The 24,429-nt window shown below is 38.9% G+C and overlaps 1 protein-coding gene across 11 annotated transcripts in view; it reads right to left on the bottom strand.

The window, feature by feature from the left end:
* Positions 1-24,429, bottom strand: part of HDAC9 (histone deacetylase 9) — a 452,941-nt gene that overhangs the window by 161,921 nt on the left and 266,591 nt on the right. For 10 of the 11 annotated variants that reach the window (XM_054273209.1, XM_054273214.1, XM_054273213.1 and 7 more), the window contains one exon: positions 22,792-23,061. In XM_054273209.1, coding sequence (XP_054129184.1) covers positions 22,792-23,061 — 270 coding nt within the window. Of the gene's footprint in view, positions 1-20,361; positions 23,062-24,429 lie in introns of those variants that run through there. The other variant, XM_054273215.1, reaches the window with a different exon arrangement.

The raw sequence follows: 24,429 nt of genomic DNA, 5'->3' as shown, positions 1-24,429 counted from the left end.
CTATTTAGTGAGAGCGAATGAGCATTGTTACCCTCTCTAATTTATTAGATGTTAGAGGCACATCCCTCTGTCTTTCCTTGAATATCTGCTTATGACCCTGTTGTCCATGAATTTGTCTAATCCAGTTTTGTACTGCTCATTCTCAAATCTTCCATGGCAGCAAATTTCAGAATTTCACTACTCGGTGCAAAGAAAAAAAAACAAACAAACAAACGAAAAATCCTCAAGCCTAAAAAACCCACCACACCAAAATGTTGTATGTTTTTAACTGATCTCCTCATTATTTCAGACAAATGTTCCCCAATCTAATATTGCAGGATTTGCTAAATAACAGTTTCTCATCCACTTTCTCTGCTGCCCTTCTGATGTTGTGAATGTCTTGGTATACCATAGCAGAGTTAGACATGTTTACCCAGAAGGGTCTGTGCACTTTTTCAGCCTCTCATGATGGTAATGTGGCCCTGGTTCTCAGTTGTACAAACTACCTTTCTGCTCAGCGTTGTTGAAAATGGTCCTTTAATTGGTGTTTGTGCTGCAGCTGCATGATGACACACTCAGTGGAGAGAGGGCACTGCCAGCCCCTGCCAGGCTCCCTCCTGCCCCAGCATGCCCAAAATCCGTTGCCTCTTCTCCAGGCCAATGGGAGGTTGCCAACCAGACAGGGAAATCTTACTATTTAGGTGATATTCCCTAGGGGAGCATTTGAGAAGTGCATTTTAGTTTTATTTAAATGTTTAAATGTGTCTGGTTTATACTGCCATGGGTTTGCCTGTATAAAAGCCACACATTCAATACAAAGTAACATATGAGTTTTCCAAATGGTTTCCTCTACACTTCTGCTTCTATTTTTCAAACTCCTAATTTTGTCTTTCTCTCTCTGTTCTTCCCTGTGCTCCCCACTGGGAGAGGATGGTGTGTCTTTGCACAAGTCATAAGTGTGCCTGCACCAGTACTTGCAAGCAGTATGCAGTAAAACTTTGACTATAATGCAGTTTAGTCAAGAAATAAGAGACAAAGCCTAAAGGCTGAGATCGGCACCAACATTCGAAGTTTGATATTAAATATATTGCCACTTTCTAATATTTTCAACTAGGAAATAAATCTCCTTTCTGTTGAAAGATAGTTCTGCCTTTGAAGATAGAATAACGTTTACATAAATGTTAAGGCCTTCTTTAATGTAGCTTTCATTATCTCCCATGTTCCCCCTTTCTCTGAAAGCTGAAGTGACTGATGTCAAGATCAAGAGAGTCAATCAATGTAGATACACTCCAGGACCCAGATAGGATATAAATCACCCTTACTCCTGACCATGGTAGACACCTAACTGAAGGACAGAAGTTTACATACTCACCATCCTTGTGGGGGAGGCTAAATTTCCCAGCCATTTACCTCAGGGCACCCCTCATTCATTAACCAATTGGGGTGCTTAGTATCACTTATCAAATAGGCTAATCAAAGTTTGAGAGAAAACAGCTCTTGACCATTTCGTGCCCTTTGAGCACTCCAGGGCCACCTCCCGCCCCTAGACTTTTATCTAATTAAAGTTAAAGAGGGGAAAATTAATCCATGGAAGAAAATGAGATAACAGCCACCACAGCAGACCATCCCAGAGCCCGGTTTGGCTTTCATCTACTGCTACCTGACAATTAACTCTTAGCAACACAGGAACCCCATTTCATGGGAGCAGAATCTGTCCCTTCACACAATGATGGGTGTTGTATTTTCATTTCTCACTGCTCCATGTTGCAGTTCCTCTACTTGTAATGGGTGAGGGCGAATTAAAAAGGTCATCCTTTACTTTCCCTCTCTCAAGCTTGACTTAGTGCTGTTTTCACTTGCAGAATACAAAAGTGAAAACTGTAATTTATTACACTACCAGCAATTCAAGTTGTTTTGCTTGGATCCTGTGCTTGCAATTGGTTACCAACATTCCAGCCTTTCTTGCTTTTGTTGGCTACAAGTTTATAACCCTCAATTTCATTCTCTAAATCTGTCTTTAAGAAGACATTTCACAACACAGGGTTGTGGGTTTTTTTACCTAGGAAAAAAATGTGGAGTGTCCCTTTTGTAGATTCACTGCCATTTTTTGTGGTGCTACTTGTGTTCCTGTTTGCTGTTCTTTTGTTTTAAGTTCTTCTCTTTTAAACCACCTGATGGTAAATTTTCTGAACCCCAAAGGATCTTTCTTTAGGACCACTTGAACTTTTCAGCAGCTGAAACTTTGGCACTGTGAACAGCAGAAATGAGTTAACTCTGGTAACACAGCAGTTGTTAGCTGCACTGTGAGTGGAGAAACTGGTGTTTTATGGGGTACTTGGGAGTGCTGAGCTGTGGCCCTGCAGCAGCAGCAAGCTGTGCTCCTGCAGCTCCAGCAGCACCTGCCAGCAGCAGCAGCAGCACACTGGGCTGTGGGGGCAGCTCCAACACGTCACCCTCGCTGGCATTTCAGGCTCTGGGGCGCCCGGGGAGCAACAGCAACAAAGTTCAGCTTTTTTTCTAAAAATACTCTGATACTTTAAAGGCTGCAGTTATACTGCTAGAATTTTAGCAGGAAGCATTGGATTATAAAGTTTGTGGGACAGGCACATATGGCCAAAATTAGAAGTGCTGAGGAAATCCCACTTAAGTTCTAGCTGTCTCAGTGTTGCAACTTGCACCTTGAGGCACTCAATGGTGGGCAAGTTTAAGTAGCCCAAAGTAACCCCATTTTGACTCTTTTTTTGGACAGTAAACACTGTTTTGATTATTACATCTCTGTTTTTCTTTGGAATGGGTCACTGCACTGGGCTTTGTGGGGTTTTTGTTGGTTCGTTTCGGTTTCTTTTGTACCTCTTCTTTTTTGTTGTATTTTTTAAGCCTTCAAGGCTGTGTACATCTATGACACTATAGCCAGCAGTAGACATTAAATACCCTACAAGACTAACCTTAATATTGTCAGTACCCAGTTCCTGGCACTTCATAATGGGCATTCTGCAACATAGTTAATCACTTGCAAATGGAAGCTGTAAAAGATAATAGGGTTCAAACCTTTTCATTTAAATCAAAAATAAAGCCCTACTCGAGCTTCCAAATCTCTTCCAAACTTTGGGAAAATTTTAGTCCATATCAATGTCTAAACTAATATCTGGCCTTCCCTTTAGCTACCCGAACTAATCCATCAGCCTGACAATTTAGAGCTATGACCTGCAGCTGTTTGGCTGTGGAAGGGACACTGGTAGGGCTTTAAAGAGGGATAAGCGAGGCAGTGAAAATGAGATTCAGTAATCCTCCTGTATTTTAAGGTATTTTGCAGAGGGTGGGAAGGAGCTGAGACTCCTGCCTGCTTTCCCCATGCCAGGCAATAGTGAGGGATGTGGGAGTTCTCTGGGCTGCTGCCCACTCAGTGCTCCCATGGAGGCAGGTAGCAGAGGGGTGCTTGCCAAATTCCTCCTGCAGCTGCACTGTCAGAGGGGGGAGGTCACCAGGACCCAGTTAAACTCAGATATCAATTAATACCAGCTGCTTTACTCTGCACGGTGGGCAGGACAAACTAGGAACTGGAAAATCTGCGATAGGGAAATACATTAGAGAGAACAGTTCTGTGCTGGCAGGGAGATAGGCTGCAAGCTGAAACAAATCTTTTCCATCTCTAGTTTCTACATATATAATTTATATAGGGCACTGAAAACTAAAATTATAGCGAACTTTGGTCACCATCCACAAGAGACAGATTTGATCCAGTGACCCAAAGGCGAAAGGTTCTGTATTCTATTAGCAACGCTGCACATGCAGTCCCTCATGAAGGTTTTTATATCAATAACCAAATACCACTAACCTTTACAAGCTATGTGGTAACATTTTCAGTCTCCTAATTCTGAGTAATTTCCCATTCAAATGGAAATTTGAATTTGTCTTAAAGATAAAAGTGGAATTTCTTCAACATTTTGTTGTTAGATATTTAGGAATTCAGATATTTTAGAGAGGAGAAGAGCAGGTTGGATTATGACTGTGTGTTTGGAGTGTCTCAGACACTCCAGAGAGAGCACATTAGGCACCACTCCTACACTACTTTTCCCACAATCCCTTGTGACTGATTGTGAGAGACAATTATTCTCTTCCCTTTTACCTGCAATTGTACATCTTCTACTCCCTCGCCCACTGGAATGTCCCTTGGAATTCCAGCCAGGATCCAGAAGTTAAGAGAGACTTGATCTTGATACTGGTGAAACTTGTAAGCAAGATAAAAGTATTTCCCACATATTATTTTGAACATGCACAAAAATATGTACAGACTAAGAAAATATAGTGCTATTTAATTTCTGTTAAATGTAAAAATGTGGAAATAACCAAAAATAAGTTACATAACATAGCAGTTGGAGGTCAGTATTTGTGTCAGAGGTGGTCCTGTTCTATTTTTTTTTTCCTTTTTTCCTTTACCTACAAGCCAAACACCACTAAGCCAGAAACCACCAACCAGTACAGTCTCGCAGTAACAAGATATTAATAGCCCATGGAAAAATCAACATATAATTTTATATTACGGTACTTACTACAGTCCTTGTATCTTTTTTAGTTCTGACCTAACTGTAACATGAGAAAAGGCAGTGGAGTGACATGCAAAAAACTTGTGCTCATTTTAATTTATAATGTATTCAAAATACTGTTGGTAGCTTTTCACATTATATGTTTTTAAGGAACTCTCACTTCATTCCTTTGTTACAGAAGGGTGGGAATTTTTCATACTGATTTTAGTATTGTTTAAACAAATCTATCAACTTTTAATACACAGAGAACTATATAATAATCCTCAGACTATAAAGTGCCTTTGGGATAGTGATGCACCTCTACCCTCAGTCTATGGGCCTGCAGTCCCCCCCAGAAGTAATTCAGGCTCCTCTCAAACATGAGCTCTTTTGTCATTGTTTTTGCATACTGAAGTAAACAAGCAAATGTTTTTGTTAGACCCCAGAGAATGCATTTGCATCACCTGCATGGACCTCTGAGGTGGTGACCCCCACACTTACAGGCAAGTTGGTGACTCCAAAATAGAGGCCTAAGTTTTTTTATGGTTTTACTTAAAATTGCTTCACAGAGGTTCCTGTCTGTTGTGGTGGTCAGTGACCTGAACTGTGTTGAAGCACGATTAATGCCTAAATTCTGCTTCTCCAAATCTACACATGCTTTATTGTTTGCTGCCACATTATTTAACTTTGTCCCTTTTTGCACACATTCTCATCAGCACTGATGATGCTGTGAAATCTCAGTGATTTCAAATCACTTAGTGCTATAGTTCCTAATTCTTTATATATCTCCTAATCTTCATACAAGGGCCACAGATCTGTTTGTTTGTTTAAATTATATTGATTAATCTCTTGATGTCAAAAATGCCAAATCCAGCAACAGGAAGAGAATTTTCTAGTTAACTTGAAAAGACCTTAATCTGCATTTGCCTAGCCTGGTCTCCTTGTAGAGGTATGCAAACTGTTAAAGCAAACTTTCAATCAGTGTCTCTCAGGCTTTGCCTCTTGGAAGGATTGACACTGGTTCAAAAGTGCAGCGCACAACTGATTTCAGGAGTGCTAAAATAGCAGAAAAAACTTGGAGCAAAAGAGAAGGAAAAGAGACACAGCTCCTCCAAAAACTCTCACTCTGGCAATAAAAAGTGAGCTTGAAAGGAAGAATCCACTCAGCAGGCAGGATTTAGAGGATAAGATGTTATACATATAACACCACTCTCACAGGCAAGCCAAGAGCTGCACTCAGCATGCAAAGGTAATGCTTACGGTCAAGGCAGAAATGTCAGAATTTTCCAAGAATTTTGGATTGTCCAAGTGATGCCCTGGAGCCCGAGGTAATGTAAATGCCAACTGGGGCTGAATTTCAGGTTGCTCCTAGGACTCCATGGGTTTTAAAGATGCTTTGCTGCTGTTTGTATTCTGATTTTAAGATGAGATTAGACACTTGGGAAAACACTGTGTTAATCTGCTCCACAGTGATTCATGCTGGTCATCAGACTGAAGCGAAGTCCTGCTGAAAAGCTTTAAAACTAGGCAACAATATTAGAAGCAGAGCCAAACCAGCAGTGTTATTCCTAAGGCTGAGGGCTCCATTCCAAAACTACTGTCTCCCTTTCTCAAGCAGCTTAGTCTTCAAAAGAAGTCAATTTAATATTAAAAATTACCATGGTTTGGGTCAATAAATCTTATTTTTTTAAGTGATAGACCACAAAGTGCCCCATGAATTGATCTACTTCATGTTGCCATAGAGTTTGTCATCTCCTTTTTTTTTTTTTTTCCAAATACCCAAGTACTTCATTCTGCTCTCTCCTTGAAACTTGGAGGATTTGGGTTTCTCCCACTCCCAAGATAGTTATCATTGGCCAGTGCATCAAACAACTTGTCTACTGAACTCCAGCCACAGAAGAAATACACCACCTACCAAACCAAAGGCGCCCTCTTCAAATCACAGTCCCTTTTGGCAGCCAGTTCCTCTCATACCATTATACCCAGAGCAATCCATAAATCTTTTGCCTTGGGCTCTACTGGCTGCCTCAAGTGCATAAAACCAGCTATTACAATGATCTTAGTAAAATGAGCAACTGCTAGAAAGGGATTGTACTGTAGGTGTAACACATTTCACAGAAATACTTTCATTCAGCTCCAGCTTTTATTTTTCAACATTCAAAAGCTTCTCTCTAGCAAGCTTGAAGCCATTTCTTTTTTTGAATCTACTGATGTTTTTTTCTGTTCCTGTATCTTTGCTTTTTTTTTCTTTCTTGATAATTTGTTGGTGTTGGTTTAGGGATTTTTTGTTTGTTTGTTTTTCCTGTGTGGTCTTTGACATTCCTTGTGAGCTAAGAAACATACCTTACCCTTGCAAGAAACATCACCACATGGTTCTACATAGAGGAAGAACCTGACCATTGCTGTCTTAGGTAAAAAATAGATTTGAAAATTCCAGACAAAATTAGTATCTATTGAGAACAAAATCTCACTGAATTGTCATAGAGCTTTCGTTAATCCTGAATAGTGTAGTCTTCAGATTATTTTAAAAGTTTTAAGTAATAACTCCTTCTAAGAACTTCTTGCTATAAACTGCCTGAATACCTGTGCACAGAAGAGTAACTTTTTTTTTTTTTCCCTCCTTACTGAAAATAAAACTGACTTCTACTGCACTGGTATATGTTCCATTTCAAACTGTGTTTCTGAACTGCATTGCACCAGACCATACATTAGAGTTGAGAGTGTGGTAAAGTCTGTAACAGGGTAGATTGTTCTAATCTGTTAGTACGGAAGCAGAAGTTTCAGCAAGGCAATTAAAATGATAACCTGAATGCAGTGACTTTGGATTATGTAACCAGAGCTTTCATAGCAGCTGTCAAAATTGTCCTTGCAGCCATGAAGGAAGCGTCACAATAAAGGTGTATTTGGCTGTTCATCCTCTCCATCAGCATTTGTACTACTCAAAATGCTTGCTCCTGCTGCCTCAGTCACACATGTGAGTGAGAGAGGAGGGGGGACTTTATGAATACCTGGTTTCCAGGAGTGTGCAAAGCTGCATAGGTTCCTTTCCACTTTCTGAACCTGGCTCACATCCATTTGATTACTCGCACACTTTAGTTACTCGGGGCAAGGTATTTTTTTCCTGCTCCATGTCAGATCCAGCTAACAAGAATTCCTTTGCTACAGGGCAAGAATGAAACATCATTAAATCATAATTTCTTTTCCAAAAGCATAGCAGGTATGCTATGCTGCCTTCCTCCTAAGCTTTCCCTTCCCAGCCCTGAGAAAGGGAAGAGACAAGCCCCCCAGTACTGCATTTCTTGGGTGACTGTAACTTAAAGCCCTTTTGTCAGAAGGAGAGAACAAAGGTACCTTGAAGCAACTGTTTTATCTCTCCCCTTTCAAAAGCAATGCAAAGGTTCACACCGTGTGCTTTTATAATCAGACTGAGCAGGGAACATTTCTCTACTCAGGCAGCATCTGCCTCAACAGGGTGTTTTTACTGCAGCAAGCTCCAGATTCTGGTCTGAAGATAAGCTGCTTTCTTGCCTTGCCTTGCTTTGGTATGCTCTGGCTAAAATTCCTGTAGCTCATACTTAACCAAAAACATAGTGGAGAACTTTTTCCCTTGCTAATTAGGCTTTGCTCAAACATATTCACTGACAAATTTAAGAAATTGTAGGAAATTGGTGCAAAAGAAGCAATTCACATAAATGTCCGGTCTGAATGAAAAGTAAAAGCACCAGATTTGCAGAGGAAATCAAAGTCTGAAAAAGTAATTACACTTGTTTAGATTAAATGCAAGAGAGCATTTTAATAAACAAGCAAAACTTTTGGCTAACATCTTACTTCTCAGCCTTTCTCTTATTTTATGTTTAAAATTAGTTATATTTTCTCCTCAGATCCATAATCCCCAATAAATTGACCTGTCTAAATAGCACATGTGCAGGATAAAACCATATCTTTGATTTTGATTACTTTGCTTATGGTTGCAATTTAGGTGGCCTTGATTCCAGCCATTGCTGTTTCTGTGGACTTGAGCATGCCTAAACTGTGGAGAAAAATCTCAGTTCTTACATGGATCTAGTTAGGTTGTTGGCTGCCAACAGACAAACATTTCTCTTTTTTGTTGACAAATTACTTAAAAACATAATTTTCCAAGTATGGTCCTGTTTATGGTATATTGTTGCTCTTTTATAGGGAGGATGGACTTGCACTGTTGTAAACTGGAAGAAGTTACTTGAGAGTGAAAGTGGTTTTATTTGTAAATTCAATTCTCAAACACTCAGCAGAACTACAGGAAACATTGCATTAACTGAACTATTGCATAGAGACAGCAAAACTGACACTTAAGGCCATGGAACTTCTTGTGAAACCCCACAAATCAGCAATTTGACTTCTGTCTCTTATGAAATATACTTTATATAAATAGCTTATTAGCAAAAATACCTTCCTCACTGATCTAGCACTAGATATACACTGAATAGACTTCATATTACTCTAAAACATCATTATACTTTATAATGTATATAGAATTTTTTTGTATTTCTAAAATAGAAAAAATAATGCTAAAAAATGAGTTGTGATAGAATTTGAAATGGAAATTTTTAAGAGCATAATTCCAAGGCAAGAAGTCTCACTTTCCCTGCTTCCAGGGCATCTTCAACAGGAGTACAGAAGTGCATGGCTAATGTGATAGGAGATAAAGATGTAGCCAACCCACATTGCTACAGCTGTGAGAGATCACGATTAAAATAAGTGTAAAATGAAGAAGAATTTTAATATTTCAAATTTATATTATTCAACCAAAAAGTAATTCTTATTTTTAATTTGATTATCAGTAGTGCATTGTTGCACTAACAGTTGACAAACTGATTTTGAAGACAAGTTTTAGTATAGCGCTTTAAATTAATCTTTAAGTAAATCCCACCACACAGGTATTACAGTTGTAGCACATATAGAGAAAATGTGTTATAAAGCATTGAAATGAATCTTAAGAAAGCAAGATGCTTTTTGACAGGGACACAAATAAATATTTATCTGAAGGTGCTATTACTCCATTACTTATCCTCATGCTCTCATGCATGCAATTTAGAAGCATAAACGTAACTTTGGAGGATCTGTTTTTCAAGTAGTCTGGAGCTTCTGGATTTCTGGAAATCAGGCTTTTAAAAACGTGGGATTCTTTCCACACATCCTCCTGGAAAGTTCATTCTTCCTAATTCAAAACCCGCAGCAGCCGGTGCCTCATGGATATGCATGACAGCGCTCCTCTGTCTCTCTCCTGCTCACACTTTGTCATTTTTGGACTTGAATAGTGCAGCATACTCTTGCCTGACTTCTCAGTGGGGTATTTTTCTCCCAGCCCAGTCTTTCCAGAATCACAGTACAGTAGCCAATACAGTATCTTGTTTTGGGGGGAGGGGAGGAGATAGGGGATAAGGGGAACGTTCTCTACAAACTCCAGCCTACTCAGTTTTTCTTGGACTTCCTCTGGTTTCTTTTGTGTAGAGCTGTCATCAACACTTGCTAAGTTACAGCATGCTAAAGACTCACACAGTGAGTTATGTTTTTTCTATAAATACAAAGACACATGTGCTGCTTGTGTACACCTTCATGCACACACCTAAATACCTATGTGTATCTACACAAAATTCATCAAAATGTATAGTAGTGAAGGCAATTCCTGTATAATGTTATTTTTGAAGTCCTTTGGTTGAGAAACATGTAAATACATGGATTGTTACATGAGGAGGCTGGAATATATGCCCACACCTGTTAAGTGAGTGGGAAGTAGTGTCATCTAGTGGTTAGCTCAAAGCTAAAGGGGACAGGAGCTCTAATTCAGCACATAGTAAACATTTTTAATTCTTGCATTGCTGTACTGTGAACCTTAGAGGAAATAAGTGTTACCTATTAGGTCTTATTGATTCAGCTAGAAAACAGAGAAAAGTGAAGCCAGTTGGAGAAATATCAGAACTAAGTATAACTGTTAAGTGGTCCTTTTCCTTTTATGCATCCCATATCATCCCATCAGTGTCTCCCTCTGATGATGCAGACTTCTTCAGAGCATATTCATAGGCCATCTACCCATCCTCTTCCACATTATATAGTTCAAAAACTACTGTGGCAGGATGCTGGCCCATTACCCTATAAAGTACATTAATTTATCGATGAAACATACTAACTGAAGTTTATTCAATAATTTAAAAAAATAAGAGTTGGCAAGTCTTTCTGTATCTAGTAATACCTTATAAGATGGAATTTGTTTAAAATATGGTTCTTATTCTTTCTTCTTCTGACAACATGATTTTTAGTAATAGTGTCCTCATACAGTCTTAAATACTTTTAGCATCACTTCTGGTTGCAGGAAAAGGTAGAGTACTTGCTTACAAGTGAAGGAAGTGGTGGTGTAAAGCATATACTTAAGGCTAGGTGTGTGATTAATTTCTCTGTAGATTTGGGGTTTAGCATATGAATGGAGTACTCTATCTGCTCGTCAATTTTTGTAAAGACTTAAAGGTGTCACTTGCAGATATTTCTTACATAAAAATAACAGTAAAGTGTTAACATAAAAGCTAACTTATACCTGGCTGCAGCAGTACTGGTATAAGTATTTGCTATGGAATCTTAATTAATTTCACCCATAACAGTTTTATCTATTGAGATGAAAGAAACAGAAATCTACTGGAACTGTTGAATGAGGGGCTAACCATATTAGAAAGGAGCGGTTATAAACAGGACTTTTCCAGCTGCCCTTGCTAATAGGCAATTCTAAAATAACAGTGATGTGTGTCTTAGGTTTCTGCTAACAAAGCTGATTTCTGACCAGAAGGCTAGAGTATTCTTTTTCATCTATTAAGCCCTGAAAGTGACAATTCTTCTTCATATCCCTAATATTTCCTTTTCAGCTCACCAAGGCCAAAATGTCATCTTCTCTTGTAAAACAAAGAATCAAAGCCAAATGGTTAAAATGCAAAGTTTTGGTTAAACAAACAGTCAGTATTTCAGTGGTTTTATCTGCAGCCTGCAGAGCAACTAAACAAAGCCAAGATATTGTCCATCTCTTTGACAGACAAAGAGCCTCAGAGGTCCAGAATGACATGCCTGGGGCTGGCACGTGATTAGAGTAATTAAATTAAATAGCAGGAAACATGTTTTCCATATGCCATTGCCTGGCCACACACAAACTGTAACAGTAAATCTTTTATTTTACATTGATTCAGGGAAATATATAACCATACTAAAAATGCATGATGCCCACAAAAATAAAAAGCATATAGTAGCATATTCAACAGGTTCCCTGGCTTTGGTCACTGGTCTAAAGTGCCAAAGAAGTTGATTCCTTATTTATTTATTTATTTATTAATAAAGGTGCAGCTTAAAATTCCCTGAGCATTCTTGATATGTTACTGGATTTGCAGTGGATGCTCCAAATAAGGGGGGAAAAAAATCCTCCCAGTAAAGTAAAGTGAAAATTTTGGTTATCTTCCACATTGACATCCTAGCATATCCCTGTCAATTTTTTACAAGAGTTAGGCAAGCTGTACATACTCAAATCTTATATTAAAAAGGAATTTTTGTCTCCGTTCTATTTTCCACAGCAGTATCAACTCAAATTTCTTTGTTTTCATCGCCAGTTGTTAGAAAAGCCGACACGTTTATCCATGCCACAATATAGTCAGAAGAATTGCTAGTCAGTGGGATCATCTGTCATCCTTGAATTTACTTGTCACTACACTATTAAGATCAACTAGAACATTTGCTAATCTATTTCCGACTCATCTTTCAGTGGTCGATGATGCCAAATCAAATCTCTGCTATTTCTGCTGTGTAATGATTTTGTGCAATAGGGAAAGGCCACAATTCACTTTGGAAGAGCTGTCACAAAGCTGCTAAACATTTAAATGCCCAATCCTTGGGATTTTTAGGAGATGACATACAGAACACTTCCTATAAACGACAAACTCTGAAGACTGAAAAATGCTCTTAATATAAAGATTATTAAGAATTCGGAGAAAGCCATTGCAGCAAAAAGATGTCAGTTGAAGGTAAATTCAAAATATAACTCACTCTTCCCTGATGAAAAATATATCGGATAATTTCATAAGCATTTTAGATATTCCATCTTCCCTTTATCTTTCTCCTTTACCCAGAAAACCCAGAGATGAAACAATGATAACTTCAGTACTTCTGATTTCAGATCCACCACTGATCTATGGTATTAAGTTTATTAATTGAGTCTATTCAATTGAATCAAAATAAGAGCATCCAGCTGAAAAAAATAAATGTCAATTTATTTTTGAAAAGTAGTGTAAAAGATGATAAAGCATTGATACTCTTGGTTCAATCTTTAGCAGTTATGGTATTTCTCAAGTTATTAAAATGTGATTCAAGATGTAGTCATAATGGAGAATTAGAAACTGAGGCTTTTTTCCTTCTATTCATTTGAATGCTTTCTTTAGTAACTAATATCTTTTGTTTGATCAGGAAAATTTGTATTTAACAGTGAATGTAATTAAAGGAGACAACAATGGCAGGACAGCAAAGACTAACAACTCATTTTGGTAGTAGATGGGAGAGCATTTTTTTAACCTTTCTTTAACTGTCTGAACTCTTCTCTTCCCTGAAAGGATCGGTGCACTTCAACCTAAATTATTTAGCCTGAGGTTTCTATACAGTGGGTTAAACCAATCAGCTAAAAGGCAAAGAAGTTAAACCCTCCTACCATGCTGCCTTCTGAGAACAAGGATAATGGAAAAAGGACTTTGTAGCAGGTAGAAATCTGGAGCCTCTGGCTGAAGTAACCTCATCCTTCCCAGGAGAGGACAGAGTTGCTCTTTGAACCAATGAGGGCTCTCAAGCCCAGCTACCAGATGTCTGTAACATGTTTTACTGCTGCTGCTTCACCTCCTCCATCTCCCACCAGCATCCCTCACCGTGCCATCCCACAGCATTGCCTGAGAGAGGAGGACACCCTTGCATCTGCCCTCCTTGCTCCACAACTGGCCTTTGGCCTCCAGCCACTGCACCTTCCCTGCCTGGAGCCAGCCCACCAGGGCTTGGCCGAGCACGTGTGAAGCAGGGGTAGCTAAAGGCTCACAGCCCTTCCCTTGTACCTTCTGATTGTCAGAAATGGGACAAACCTGGAGAACTTGCCTGAGTTCTGGGCTGGTACACCAGGGGATACCTGCATGGATAGGCATGGAGGCATGGGAGGGAAAAGGGGCTGGAGAAGCTTCTGGGTAAAAGATAATTAATCACTGAAGAGAAACACTGTGGTAGCTTTGGGTATAACTGTTCTTCTGATTTTGCAGCTCCACCTTTCACCTTTTGGTGCTTTTCCAGCATTACCCCTTTTAGGGACACGAGACTAATGCTGTGAGAAGCCTCCATCCCTGTGAACCATCTCAGCTACTTCAGTGGCAAGAGGAGATAAAGCCTGTGGAGAGTGCTTGGTAGCATTTCTTTGCTCTTATAATGCTATCCTGTACTTGGACCTATGAATTCCAGTGCAGTGGATTCTGCCAACATTCAAGAAACTCAGTTTTGCCCTTGGTGATGCCCTTGGTGAAGCCCTTGGTGAACTACTCAGACCAAACAGCTTGGACAGTTTCATTTTTTCTGTTCTACCTCTTATTCCAAAGAACTGCTGTGAGCCTTGAGGACCTCCTCCAGCACCGCACTTCTCAGAGAAGTTATACAGCACAGGGATTGAGCACAGCACCAGCACTGACTGACAGTTGTTCACTGCTGATGCCAGAGCACTGTAGCAGAGATCTGTGGAGAAGGCAATGCCTGAGGAGTGAGTCTGTTTTCTAATACGAGTCAAGTTGTGGGACTGCTCTCCAGCTTCTCTTTTTGCACAGAGTATCAGTGCTGTGCAGTCAGCTGCATGGCTTAAAATCTCCTTGCTCTGTTAGGTCCAAATTCTTAGTTTCATGGATGAACTTTTTTTTAAAAAAAAATAAAAAAATATATGTCTTCTTGACACCAATTTCTGTTTCATTTACAGGATTTTGCAGGTTTAATGCAACTGATCTCAGTGGAATTGTGTCCCTGCTTTCCAAATTGCCAAATCCTCCTCACCAGAAAAGTATTTTCAATACTTAGCATATGTATTATAGCAGAAGAAAGAAAAAAATAGGAAATGTCTGGCAAAACAGCTTAGTAAAGATCCTGGTAAAGATCCTGATCTTGGTAAAGAGCTTGAAAACTTTTTTTATCTAATGTACCTAACCCACTTTAAGTAGCTGCCTATTAGTTCATATTCAGCCTTTTGGGATGACACTAAATGTGCCCAATCAGTAAGACAGAGAACCAAACACTCACGTCTATCACTGACCAGCTGGGTTTCACAGTGTCCTTTCAAACTCACTTGTCCTGTCAATGATCCACTCACTTGTTGCCTCTAGGATTGGGTTCTGATGACCAAAATTCTGAAGGAAATTGTGTTGGGGAAAAGTTTCTCAGTTGTGACCACCTGCATCTCACCTTTACAACAGCAGCTTCACAAATGCTGTGCTCCTGTGGGTCTGACATCCCACGAGGCTGAGCCCACTGCATTCCATGCCAACTGATTTCACAGCCTGAAAGCATTTTGAAAGCCACTAAAAGAAGAACTTGAAAATTGATGGGCTTTGAGTAATTTTCTTTCATTAAAAGATGGAGGGAAAGGGCCAGAGATGTGAAAGAAAGGATTACTACTTTTACAGGAGAGTCCAAGCTACTATAACAGTGACATATAATGGAATCTAACTTGAAAGCAGTCAATGGACTTGAGAAAATGAGCAGCCTGCCTGGTTAGTGCATTATCCATCAACACAGGTAAGGAACAGTCCCCTGCTAATTCTCAGTCTCTTGCTGTGGGAATAGATCTTGCTCCTGTTCCTTTTTTCTTGCTGGTCCTGAGATGCCTGTGCTGTGTTCTGAGCCTGCCTGAGAAGGGATTGTTATGAAAAAAAAAATCTCTCACACAGCACAAAGGGCAATGCTGTGCACATTTTAACTCAATAATTAGCATCTTTAGTGAGACCCAATTACCTGCAGAAAGGGCCAAATCAGAACTGATGTCAGGTGTCCCTGGACTGAACCTGGGCTGATGGCACCTGTATTCAGCACTCCCATTTTCACTTCTGTCAGAAATGGTAGGAGATTTAAAGCTCTCTGTATAAAGTCAATAGCTTCAGAAAACTGAAATATATGCAGAAACTTATGGAAAACTATGACAAAAGACCTCTACAAATTTAGATAAATGGTGAAAGCCAAGAAGTTTTAGAAAGTAAGGAAGATGCCAAGAGATGTGCTGTTGGATTTAGGTGCCTTTGATACCCTAAGACAAGGTGTCAAAGTGGCTGAGAAATGAGAGAAACCAGTCACCACCTGTCCCTGCATGCAGTCAAGTAGTTGAGTGATGGAATTATGGTCTCTGTTGTGTAGTAACTCTTCAGCTTCTATTTTCAGTAGAGCAAGATCTAGGAGAACAAGCCTTAGAAGAAGCTGGTCTCAATAGGTGTCCCTCTGTGCACAGCAGGAGAGAATTTCCCAACAGTGCTTCTGTCCTGTGCTCCTTCTGGGTCCGTTCAGTAACAGAGATCTGCTTTAAAACTCTGCAGGCTGCCACCTAAAAACTATCACGCTGCTCTTACTGATGGGAGCAAAAGGAAAGGACCAAGGAAGGAGTATGAGACGGAATCCTCCATGCTTTACTGCCTGCTTTACAGAGAACCTAAGCAAAGCCTTCTCAAGCCCTTGACGTTGCTGCATTGCTGCAATCTCATAGCTGGAACTATCACAAGCCCCTTTGCTGAGGAAACACAGGCAGGAGGAACAGAAACACCTCCTTGGTCTCCTGGGGATCCAAGGGCCACAGGCCAGAACAGGACAGGAGACAGATTATGCACTGCTGCTTTCTGCATCAGAGCACCTATGTCTCCAAGGCATTTGGGCTGAGCTGCACTTCCAGGACATTTAACAACACAGTTTTATGAAGATTTAGCCAGCAATATACTGAGGAGTGCATTAACTCACTCTCATATTTTAAATGAAGGAGAAAAATGAAAACTCGTGCGTGTGCACATACAAATGTCTAACAGTGAGAAAGACATTCCGAGGTCAAACAGAATTCTTTCCAAAATGAGCATTTAAAGAAGCAACTTTCCAAGAACACATAATCCTCCTGAATGACAATATTAATGAAACTCTGTGCTGTAGGACACACGAAATGATAAATTGCCCAAAGGTTTGAAATTAATGTCATCTAACTGTCAAAATATGCAGTGATAATTACTGGGATATGGACTTGGACGCTTTTGATTCACGCTAGTTATGTAGCCCTGATTAAGGAATTTTGCCTAGTGTTGCTGCAGTGGTCTCCTGACATTCTGCTTTTCTAACAAATGAGAGAAATAAGTAAAGTATCGAGGTGCTGTATCCTAAGTATTTGAAAGAGAAAAAGAAGCATGAAGTCTTGGATCTAAAAATAAAAACAAAGCAGTGTCAACATTAGTCCATGAAGGTATCAGAAAATTAAATAATTTTAATACACTGTAATGGTACATATTCAGGCAGGCAATTCAGTTAATAAGTTTTATGATAAAATAAGTGTTATTGCCTTCTGTAACTGGAAGTTTACAATAGAAGACAAAAAATTTAATTAATAAATAAATAATAATTATTGGCAATTAATAAAGTTAATAGATTTAAGGCTTTCTTTAAAAAAAAGAATGATTTTCCCATCTAACTGGGAATGGAAAAGTATAGTTACTTGGGAAAGAATAATTACTCGTAATTATTCACATTATTATGCACTTTCACATAGAATTAGCATACAAAAAAGAATTATTTTTCCTGTAACACAGTTTTTAAAGACCACAGTTAGAAAATTGGTAGAAAGGAACACGCCCTTAAGAATAAGGCTGAGAACAAGCAGGCTAAATCTTAAGAGGCCTCCCTGCATGTAGAGAAATGAAAAATTTTCGCACAATAAATCCAGCTACACAGCACTCCACCTCCTTGCTCCATCTACAATATGCATGATGTTAGAAATCATAGAGCCAGCTTGTGTTGTGTAGGAGTTATGCTGGGACTGTGCACTCACAGACTTGAGGAAGGGCAGGAAGGTGCAAGGTTAGTGTCTCTTACTGGCTGCAAGTTAAAGGAAACAGCTAAGGCAGCCTACCAAAAAAGAGATTAATTGAAATAAGACTGCAGTGGCAATCTAATTTAGGAGGGAGGAGAGGGGAGGGCAGGTTTATTTTAAGTCTGACATTGTTCAAAACTTACATTTCCATTTATCCTGGCCTTCCCAGCACTTCTCAAGGGCCAAAATGCTGTAACCATCCTGGAAGAATCAAGTGTTCAGAGGGATACTTCTAACACCATATCCTCCACACCATCTCCCTCGTATTTCAAGGCTATGTACCATTAACAATCAACACAGTTACTTCAAGACAGCTATGGAAAATAAAGTCAAAAAAACGCAGCAAAGACTCCATGACCACATTCAAAACATCTCATTCAGTTAATTAAGGCAGTGGATCACTTACAAGTAAGTATCTGGTCTGTCAAAACAACACTAGTGACTAAGGTCCCCATTATCACAGCAAATCACATTGCTGAATGATTTCAAGTTACTAAGGGGGCTCCTTTCAACTCTCAGCTGCTGCCTAAGTAATCCTGGGTGGCTTAAACAGGTGTGTGTGCCCACAGGTAGCCAGGGAAGTTGTCCTGCACAGCCTAGATGAGCTATGGGGCCACAATCAAAACAAGCAGGAGTGTGACACAAGCTCAGCAAATGGGGACCAGAAACTGGGACATGCCTTAAGGACGCACCTTCCCAGTCAGTGTGTGTGTGTCTGTGTGTGTGTTTGTGTGAGTGAGAGCACAGCTGAAGAACCCACATTTTCTGCTGGCTGGGCAGTTTCAGCTAATCCTATTTTTAACCTTTAAATTTTAATCTAAATTTACTTGAATTAGAGGAGAGAGAAAAAAAAAAAAAGCAAATGCAAAGCACAAAGTCTGTCAGATAGGGCAGTAAAATTCCATAAAAATAACTTGTATTATTCCTCTACCCTATCTTCTAGAGAAGATAATTTAATCCAGGATGCTCTTCTCCTGTTTGCCTAACCAGTAATGCAGCAGATGGTGTTCTAAACTATATTCTTCCACCGAGAAATGAGGTACAGAAGCTCCATTGCCACCCAGATGATGGGAACTGCATAAGGAAATCAGAAACTAAACAAATAAATGAAAATCAAACAAACATTTCTTAAGTGGATAAGTAGGACATGCTGCTAGTAGGACAGAATACAATAAGGAAATTAACTTGGCTTAGCTAATTTTGGCTGCAAATTGCAAAGTGTTCATAAGGGGGAGAAATAAGTAAACAATGTTAGATTGCTGCTTGGGACTAATGTTAATAGATTTTTACCTCAGAATTCCAGTGAAGATAAAAACAGGGTATAGTTGGCTTAAGTAACATGGAGTAAGTCTTAGTGATCTTGATGATAATGAAGATGGAATGAAGATAGTGCACAAATGAGTGGTGGCAGTGTCTGAAGTGCTCGTGCTTTGCTGAGGCATTCAGCTTTAGTCCAGTAATGTGTGTCTGAGTATATAAATATTATGATGGATTTTCCTTCATTTATTAGCAATTACTTCTAAATTGTCACCTATCAACTATACTGGCTTTATTTTTTGGACAATGGGACAGAATAAACACATACAGTTAAAAAAGAAAAAAAAAGATGCACATCATTCTGGAAAAAAAATAAGATATGTGAAATTATTATTATTATTATTATTATTATTATTATTGTTGTTGTTGTTGTTGTTGTTGTTATTATTTTATTAATTTTTTTCTTCATTAAGGGTGCTTTGATGCATAATAAATAATTCAGCAAAAAATCTAGGTGCAGTCTCCAACTCAGGAATGTTGTAAATTAAAAAAATTTATGGCTGGTCTTCTAATTATAATGCAGGTATTTGAACAAAAGGGCACTAAATAAAATCCCTGTTATGAAAGCATGATTTACTTAAAGACATATGATTCTAAATACACTATAAACAATAAGGCAAGAAGTCCAATGTTACACTGTTAATGCTTATTTTAAGATTTCCTCAGCTAAAACTTGATCTTTTATCTATTTATGGGGGTTGTATTACTGATGAAACATCACGCTGCTGCTTTAGCAGTGAAAATAACTGAATTTGATTAACAGAACTATTTGTTCTTACACACTTAGGTTGCTGAAACATAGATTTTATTTTAGTTAAAATCATGCCAGAATCAAAGCTGCATAGAGCATTTGGAAATGAAATGAACAGTTATAAGAGCTACAATGCTATAGTTTTCTAAACTCTTTTGGTAGCAATAATTAATGTCCTGTAGCAACAGGGATTGTTATGCAGTATGAGCTCTCTCTCTCCGTAAAGCCTAAGCAAAGTTCAGGAAATGTCACAAAGTTATGTAATATCTTCATGGAAGCTCTCTACATTGGGACTTCACTGTCTCATGCAGTTTCTTTAAAGCCTGCCAAGTTCATGGATTCCCTCTCTCCCAGCTTATTTACAGGTGGACTTTAGTTTTGCAAAGGTCTTGATGAATACCAAAGTGGTCAGTACAAGCACATTTTCAGATAAGGGATCCAGGCAGGTTTTAGAAATGTCACATAAATTATTACAGTTCATCTGAATTTTGGATAATTAGAAGCTGAGAAACGGGGATCCACTTTTACCTTTCCTGTATGGTATGATCACGTTTGAGACAGATGCTGTGATGGGAAAATGAGCATGCACCAATACTGTTCCACATTCACTAAAACTTATAATGGCTGATGTAGAATAAAACAAGAGACCAAAAAGAAAGACTTTGTGTAATTATTGTAAGAATAGTGTAATAAAACACCTTGCTCCTGAAAATTTAAATTGTTTTGACAAAGCATAGCAAACATATTTGATTGTACAAAGCAAAAACACCATTAAGTTACCAAATTTACACAAAGTCAAATATCTGGAAGGGATCTTTTAAAAAAAAAACTTTATTTGAGAAAGGAAAAGACTTATATCAGAAGGCAAAAAAAGGGAACATACAAACAGAATATATTTACAACACAAAACGAGATCACCTCTAAGGGTGTAAATTATAATAAATACAGTAGATTTAAAATGTAAGAGACAATAATCAATTAGAAACATGGTTGTTTAAACCCAGTTTTCCTTTTCACTGGTTCCAGGTAGTTTCCCTTATTTTAATTTTATCCAAATTTGAAAGATTCTGAAATTAAAGTACACTAATGTATTGGGGTTTCTCACCTGAATGATGTTAGAAAAATATCTTTTGTCTTCTGTGAATACACGTCTTTCAAGTGATATCGTAAAAAACTCTTCTCAATTGCAAATTTCTCCCCAAATGTATTTTAAAAGATGCACTATCCCTTTTTGATGAAGCTGAAGTCAGATTTCAAAGAAAATTAAAAATATACAGAATGAAAAACACATATAATTTCACTTTTATAGCCTTCACTTTTTGAAAGTAAATGTAATTTTTTTATCCAGGATGGAGAAAGATTTCTCTTTAAATATGAAGCCCACATAAAAATCACCTGTGTTTTTCTCAATTAAATCTTTTTCTATCTATTGAGCACTTTTATGTTAAGAGCAACTATTTAGAAGTTTGTTCCGAGATCTTCTAGGAAAAAGGATAATGTATCTTTAGAAGTTGCAACATTTTAGAAGAGACTGAATAGTATTAGAACATAATGTAAACAACACATGCTAATAACATATTTTAGAGCAATTTCTACATTTGGCAAAACAACTATCTCTTTTGAAACTGGATACTGCACCTTAAAATACCTCAGCTTTAGAAATATAAATATTTTTAATAGAAAAAAAACCTGACAAGGAGTCCAGGTCAGTTTGGGATTATCCATATTAAAGGGGATCTTAATACAATGAATCTTTAACTAGCTTAACAAAAGTAAACCTATAAAACAAGGTAAACATATCAAAAGGGAATATGAAGGAAATGTTTCACTGGAAAGCTTCCTTAACAATTTCCCTACTCGCTTTGTTATTTTCTTTGACAATAAATCAATTCATAGAGTGCCTTTAAAAACAGAGGGAGCGCTGCCTCGTCCCCCCTGCCCCGCATTCCTCAGCACATGAATCACTTGGGCTTCCTGTTTCCATAAGGCATTTCCTGCCCCCCCTCCCAAAATCACTTTTCTGCAGGAGAACAGCAGGGACCTGACAAAGTATGGACTTAAATAAACAGGCCTTGCACTGCACCCAGCCCTGCTCTGCTGACTCTGAGGGACGGACGGGGATGCAGCTCGCGGGCTGCACACACGACTGCGCCTTGCAACTCCGCCTGGAGCTCCCCGACAAGCCGAACCTGCCTTTCGTCAAGGTGGCACTTTGTGCACAGTTGTTATTTTAGGATTTGTCCATGAGACTCCGTTGTAAAGGTCATGAGATATTGTACAATTAGTATTCTTTTTAAAACAACAAACAAGTGATTGGATATCAGATGATAACATTAACAGTTCTGTGCTTGCTGTGCAATGTCCTAATGACTGACTGGAACCACCTAATGCTGCATTTTGCTTCTCACCAGTACTTGCCTCTGCTGCATTTAACGAAGCCTCTGTGGACATTATCATCAAATAAGACAGAATGAAAAATTAACCAAGCAGTGCAAAAAAGAAAACAATGCAATTTTAAAACAGTGCCTTGCCTCTTTATATCCACCTTGTACTTTTCTCTAAATTAACTTTATACACCAGCCTGAGACCACCAAGATAGCATTCAGTACCTGTCTACTGGGGAAAAAGAATACCCTAACATTAACAGTGTTCAAGACTATAGTATGATACAATATATACAGACAGCTGAAAGCAGAAGTCAGAGGATTCAAAATCAGAAGAATGTTTCATCAATCAGGTCTGGAAACTAATTCCATCAATTGCTGATCTCAACAGGCTAGGTGATACGAGTTCTCTTTCACTAGGGCTAAGCGATGTAATTCTGGGCTAATACAACGTCTATCAGCTATTACTCAAAGATTTATGTAGCATAATTGATTGCAACAGATATTTTCTCAATTAGTGGCCATAAGAATGAGCTTCACTATGTTTTCAAGTGTACATACAACACTTCTGCATTTGTTAAATTCTTCGAGCAGTAGATCAGGATTTGCTAGCTCAGTGAATCAAAACACAACTGCTTATCAAAGTCTAGAAAACGCATGTGCTGTTCAGATAATAACCTTAATTACAAATCCTGGAGCTAAATCTTTGCCTATTACCTGTTGCATAAAAGCAGCTTGCTCCCCAGATTCCATTTGCTGGGTTTGAACATCCTCATCACTGTCCAGTGGCTCCTCTTTGACTTTCACAGCCCCCACCTGCTGTCCTATTCTGTCATCCACACCAGCACTGCTGCTCTCAGCCCTAACGCTGGCGCTGCTGGCGGGAGCTCGCTCTTCCTGCATCGAGTGATCTCCATGGAGCTCTTCTTCGGCTTCCTCCAGGTGACTGCCAGGCTGCTTCAGCTGCTCAATGGACTTAGAGAGCATCTGGAAAGAGAAGAGGGGAACAAGCACTGACTCTTTTCACTGATGCCAAACACAAAGCAGTACTAGATCTGCACAGGTGAAATTAGAGTTTCCATGTAGCAAACCCACGTAGCCATGCACCGTCAAAACACTGATGTATCCAGAAAAAAGAACAAAAGTCCCTATGCAAAAGGCCACTTTTTATTCTGCAGCAGAAAATACCATGTTTATAGATAACGAGAAACATGACACATCTGTTACACTGCTACAGCTGGTAAACTAGAGAAATTAGTCTTAGTCTTTCTTCAAACAAGAATGCAGAAATACCATCTTACAGTTAATTACCCACAACACAAAATAATAAAGGAATACTAAGATATAAGCAAGCTAGTAATCTGGTTAATGTTTTGTTATAGGCAAATTAGAGAATTTTCACACAAACATCTCTACCAATTAAAGTGTGAAGGCACTGAAAGCCAGCAAAGGACAAGTGGCAAAGAGCTGGTGTGAGGCCCCTGTTCTTTGGCACAAGGACACTACAAGCACATCTGTCCATGACTGGAAGGACTGCAGCCTTTGTGGTGCACTGCACAGGTATCCCAGTCCCAGCAATGATGAGATAACACAGCTCCCAAGGCAACACCAGCTCCAGCCCATTAACTGCTATTTTAAAGTTCTGCAGAAGTGCCGGATGCCTGAGTGCTGCAATCATGTGCAGTTTGTGTTTTGCTGTTTAAGATGAAGCCAATGCATTCCAAAATTCTCCACATGCAGTCCAAAAACCTAAACTTAAAAAAATCCCCACTTTGTTGAAAGAGCCAGAAATCAGACATGTGAGTAAGAAGTTGCAGGGTTCAGTGAGTAATTTTAATTTATTCAACTGGCCCACTCGATTTCAAGTAAATACTGTTTTGTATCATCTAAATCAAATGTCTTGAGAGGGAAAAAACACCTTTTATCTTTACTCTTACATACTTTTCTCTTCCCATCTGTCTCCCCCCAACCATCAATCATGTCTTTCAGACTGAGTTTTAGCTAGTGTTATATACTCAATTACTGAGTATATTAATGGCTGCAGGAAGTCTGGTCCTGTCACAAACCATGGACCATACAGTTTCATTCAGCTTACTAGAGCATAGAGAAAAATACTGGGTTGTCATGTAAACTGTGTTCAAGAAGCTGCAGCTGGATTTAGAAAATACAATGAAGTCAACAAGGAGAGTTGAAAGATCAATTTATACAGTTCTGATTGATGCTCTGATGCATATGCCTCACATCAGCGGAGAAACAAATTCCTCAGAGGATGCCTGTCTGGCTATTGTAACAGCAAATCTTCATTTTTGAGGTGTAACGGGAGTTTAATGGCTTACTAAAAATAAACAAATAAAA

The sequence above is a fragment of the Melozone crissalis genome, unplaced genomic scaffold (genome assembly GCF_028551555.1).
Source record: "Melozone crissalis strain CALT ecotype California unplaced genomic scaffold, PUWL_Pcris_2 ptg000016l_1, whole genome shotgun sequence".
NCBI lineage: Eukaryota > Metazoa > Chordata > Aves > Passeriformes > Passerellidae > Melozone > Melozone crissalis.
This window is presented reverse-complemented; position numbering and strand designations above follow the sequence as displayed.